At 42.0% G+C, this 2,500-nt stretch overlaps 2 protein-coding genes across 2 annotated transcripts in view; both read left to right on the forward strand.

The window, feature by feature from the left end:
- Positions 1–1,893, forward strand: part of poglut1 (protein O-glucosyltransferase 1) — a 9,078-nt gene extending 7,185 nt beyond the window's left edge. The window contains exons 10-11 of the mRNA XM_060049265.1: positions 136–192; positions 599–1,893. Of these exons, the coding sequence (XP_059905248.1) occupies positions 136–192; positions 599–755 (214 nt within the window). The 3' untranslated portion in view covers positions 756–1,893. The remainder of the gene's footprint in view (positions 1–135; positions 193–598) is intronic.
- Positions 1,894–2,010: 117 nt separating this feature from the next.
- Positions 2,011–2,500, forward strand: part of timmdc1 (translocase of inner mitochondrial membrane domain containing 1) — a 7,527-nt gene continuing 7,037 nt past the window's right edge. Inside the window, exon 1 of the mRNA XM_060049280.1 lies at positions 2,011–2,152. The gene's annotated coding sequence lies outside the window, so the exon portion shown is untranslated. The remainder of the gene's footprint in view (positions 2,153–2,500) is intronic.

The following is a 2,500-nucleotide window of genomic DNA, read 5'->3' on the forward strand; positions in this document are numbered from 1 at the left end:
GCAGCTTATGGTCGGATGACATCCTGGGTCGAGGACTTCTGGGCCCACAGCTACATTTAGCCGGGTGGTTAGCGTGTGTTCATCTTGTTTTGTGCTGTGAGTTAACGTGGTGTTATGATTTCTCTGTGTGCTCAGGGAACTGCTCCAGTTTGTGAAACATCATGACGCAATTGCGCAGGATATTGCCCTCAGGTAGTGTGTGTGTGTGTGTGTGTGTGTGTGTGTGTGTGTGTGTGTGTGTGTGTGTGTGTGTGTGTGTGTGTGTGTGTGTGTGTGTGTGTGTGTGTGTGTGTGTGTGTGTGTGTGTGTGTGTGTGTGTGTGTGTGAGTGTGTGCAAGTCTGAGTCGGTGTGTGTGTGTGTACGTCTGAGTCGGTGTGTGTGTGTGTACGTCTGAGTCGGTGTGTGTGTGTGTGTACGTCTGAGTTGGTGTGTGTGTGTGTGTGTACGTCCGAGTTGGTGTTTGTGTGCGCGTGTCATTTAAATAAGTTGCGCAATATTCAAATCTAAATATAATTATATCCCGTTGTACCCTATTCCCACATGACTCAAAGTGCGTCACATGGTTATTCCTCCTCGTTATTTTCCCGCTCTTTCCAGGGGTCGACGGTTCATCCTGGAGCACCTCGACATGGAGGACGTGTCATGTTACTGGGAGCAGCTCCTCTCCCAGTTCGGCCGCCTCCTCCAGTACCGCCCCCAGAGGAACACGTCGTACGCCCAGATCAGCCCCAGGGCCCGCCGCACAGAGCTATAACCCCCTCGATCTGACCCTGAGCTCCGCTGTACCGGTGGGGCGTTTAAAACAGCGTCTAGTCAGATGAACGATGAATGTGTTTGTGTGGACCTGTCTCTTGTTGGAAAAAAAAAAAATGACATCTTCTGAAATTGAAATTGATTTTTTTTTTATCATCTCGCAGTATCACAGTGCACCTAGTCAACAAAGGGTTGGATAGAAAAGCAGATTTTTGTATTTATTTTCCGTCCAAATCGAAACCCACTTTAACATACTCAGCCGTTTGTGATAATGTCACTGCCCTAACGGGCCAAACAACAAGGACTCCATCACAGATGATGAAATCCCACTCAAATAAATCTCCAGGATACTTATTGTGTGACGGAAGAGACGGCTGCATTATCTGGTCTTTGTAAAGGGCAATAACGTTAGTTATTGGTTCGTCTTGGGCTGGGTTTTCTTGGACATAACCAGGACATGTATTGAGAGCAGTAAGGTCACGTTATTCTATTCTCACGAACGAATGAGGGAATTCTGTAATTCAGAGTGGTCCATTTGTGAGCTAGGTTCACGTTAGGTAGTAAAAGTAGTGTCTTTTAACTATTAGTGATAATTAATATAATTTACAAAGTGTGTGTGTGTGTGTGTTAAACGTATGAAGCGTTTATATTTCTATTCACACACTGCCATCTACTGGGCAAATATGATTTCTGCAATACACTTGGCGATTACCCTAACTTCAGTTTTTTAAACGTTCATACACAAGACAATTTATTTTTAGTTTTTTTTTTACTTTTATAGATATGATGTCGGAGTTGGATGCTATTCGTAGTAAAGCTGTATTATATATATTATATATATATATATATAGTTACCTTTATTTTTACACAGTATTTGTAATCCGCTGTCAGGGGCCATATAATCCCTCCCCCCTTGTCTGTTTCTAGTTTGATTTGTGTTCTTAAAAAGGTACTTCATGTTACGCAATGACCAACTGTTACCATTCCGGCCAAACTGTTACTTGTTACATCTTAACTGCATTGTGTTCATTTTTTATATTATGGTGTTTTAATTCTTTCTTTAAACTAGTTTTCCTCATCTATGCAATTTTGCATAATTTAATGTTCATTCTGTTATCAAATTAAAAAAACATTAAAATTGGTTTTGGTCAGCAACCATCCATCTAATCTAGAGGTCCTCGAAAACAGCGAAGGTGTCATTCGGTCCTCCACCGCCGCGGGTCGCTGTTGTCTTCTCCGTCATCACCGTCCTAGTTCAGAGTTCATCACGCCGGTACGATTCAATGACAGCCAGGGAAGAAGAAGGGCAAAACTATGTTTTGAATTGAAACATGCATGTGGACTGTACACTGGGGATAAACGTGACCCGCTATTCAACGCAATCACAGCGACTTATCGGTAAGGGGGTTTATCCCGGAAAGCGCACCGTATTGGTAATAGACTATTAGTTAATGCAATGCGTTCGCATCCCATCACCAGAGGGGTTCATGTAACAGCATATGTTGTTTAGTGATCCATAGTGCAACACTTGATGTGTCTGAAAGGACGTGTGGTGCCCTCTTTGATAATATATGCAATTATAAAGACGATAAAGGCTTAGGATTTGATAATAGGTCAACACTGCGTTCAAAATCTAATTTTGTTAGAAATTGATGTAAAAATAGTGTTTCAATCATTGTTCAATAACAAATTGATAGCCTGCATGAAACAAATCTGCCATAGAAGAGATCCTCTTTTGAATAAGTC

This window comes from Gadus macrocephalus, chromosome 4, assembly GCF_031168955.1.
Source record: "Gadus macrocephalus chromosome 4, ASM3116895v1".
Lineage (NCBI taxonomy): Eukaryota > Metazoa > Chordata > Actinopteri > Gadiformes > Gadidae > Gadus > Gadus macrocephalus.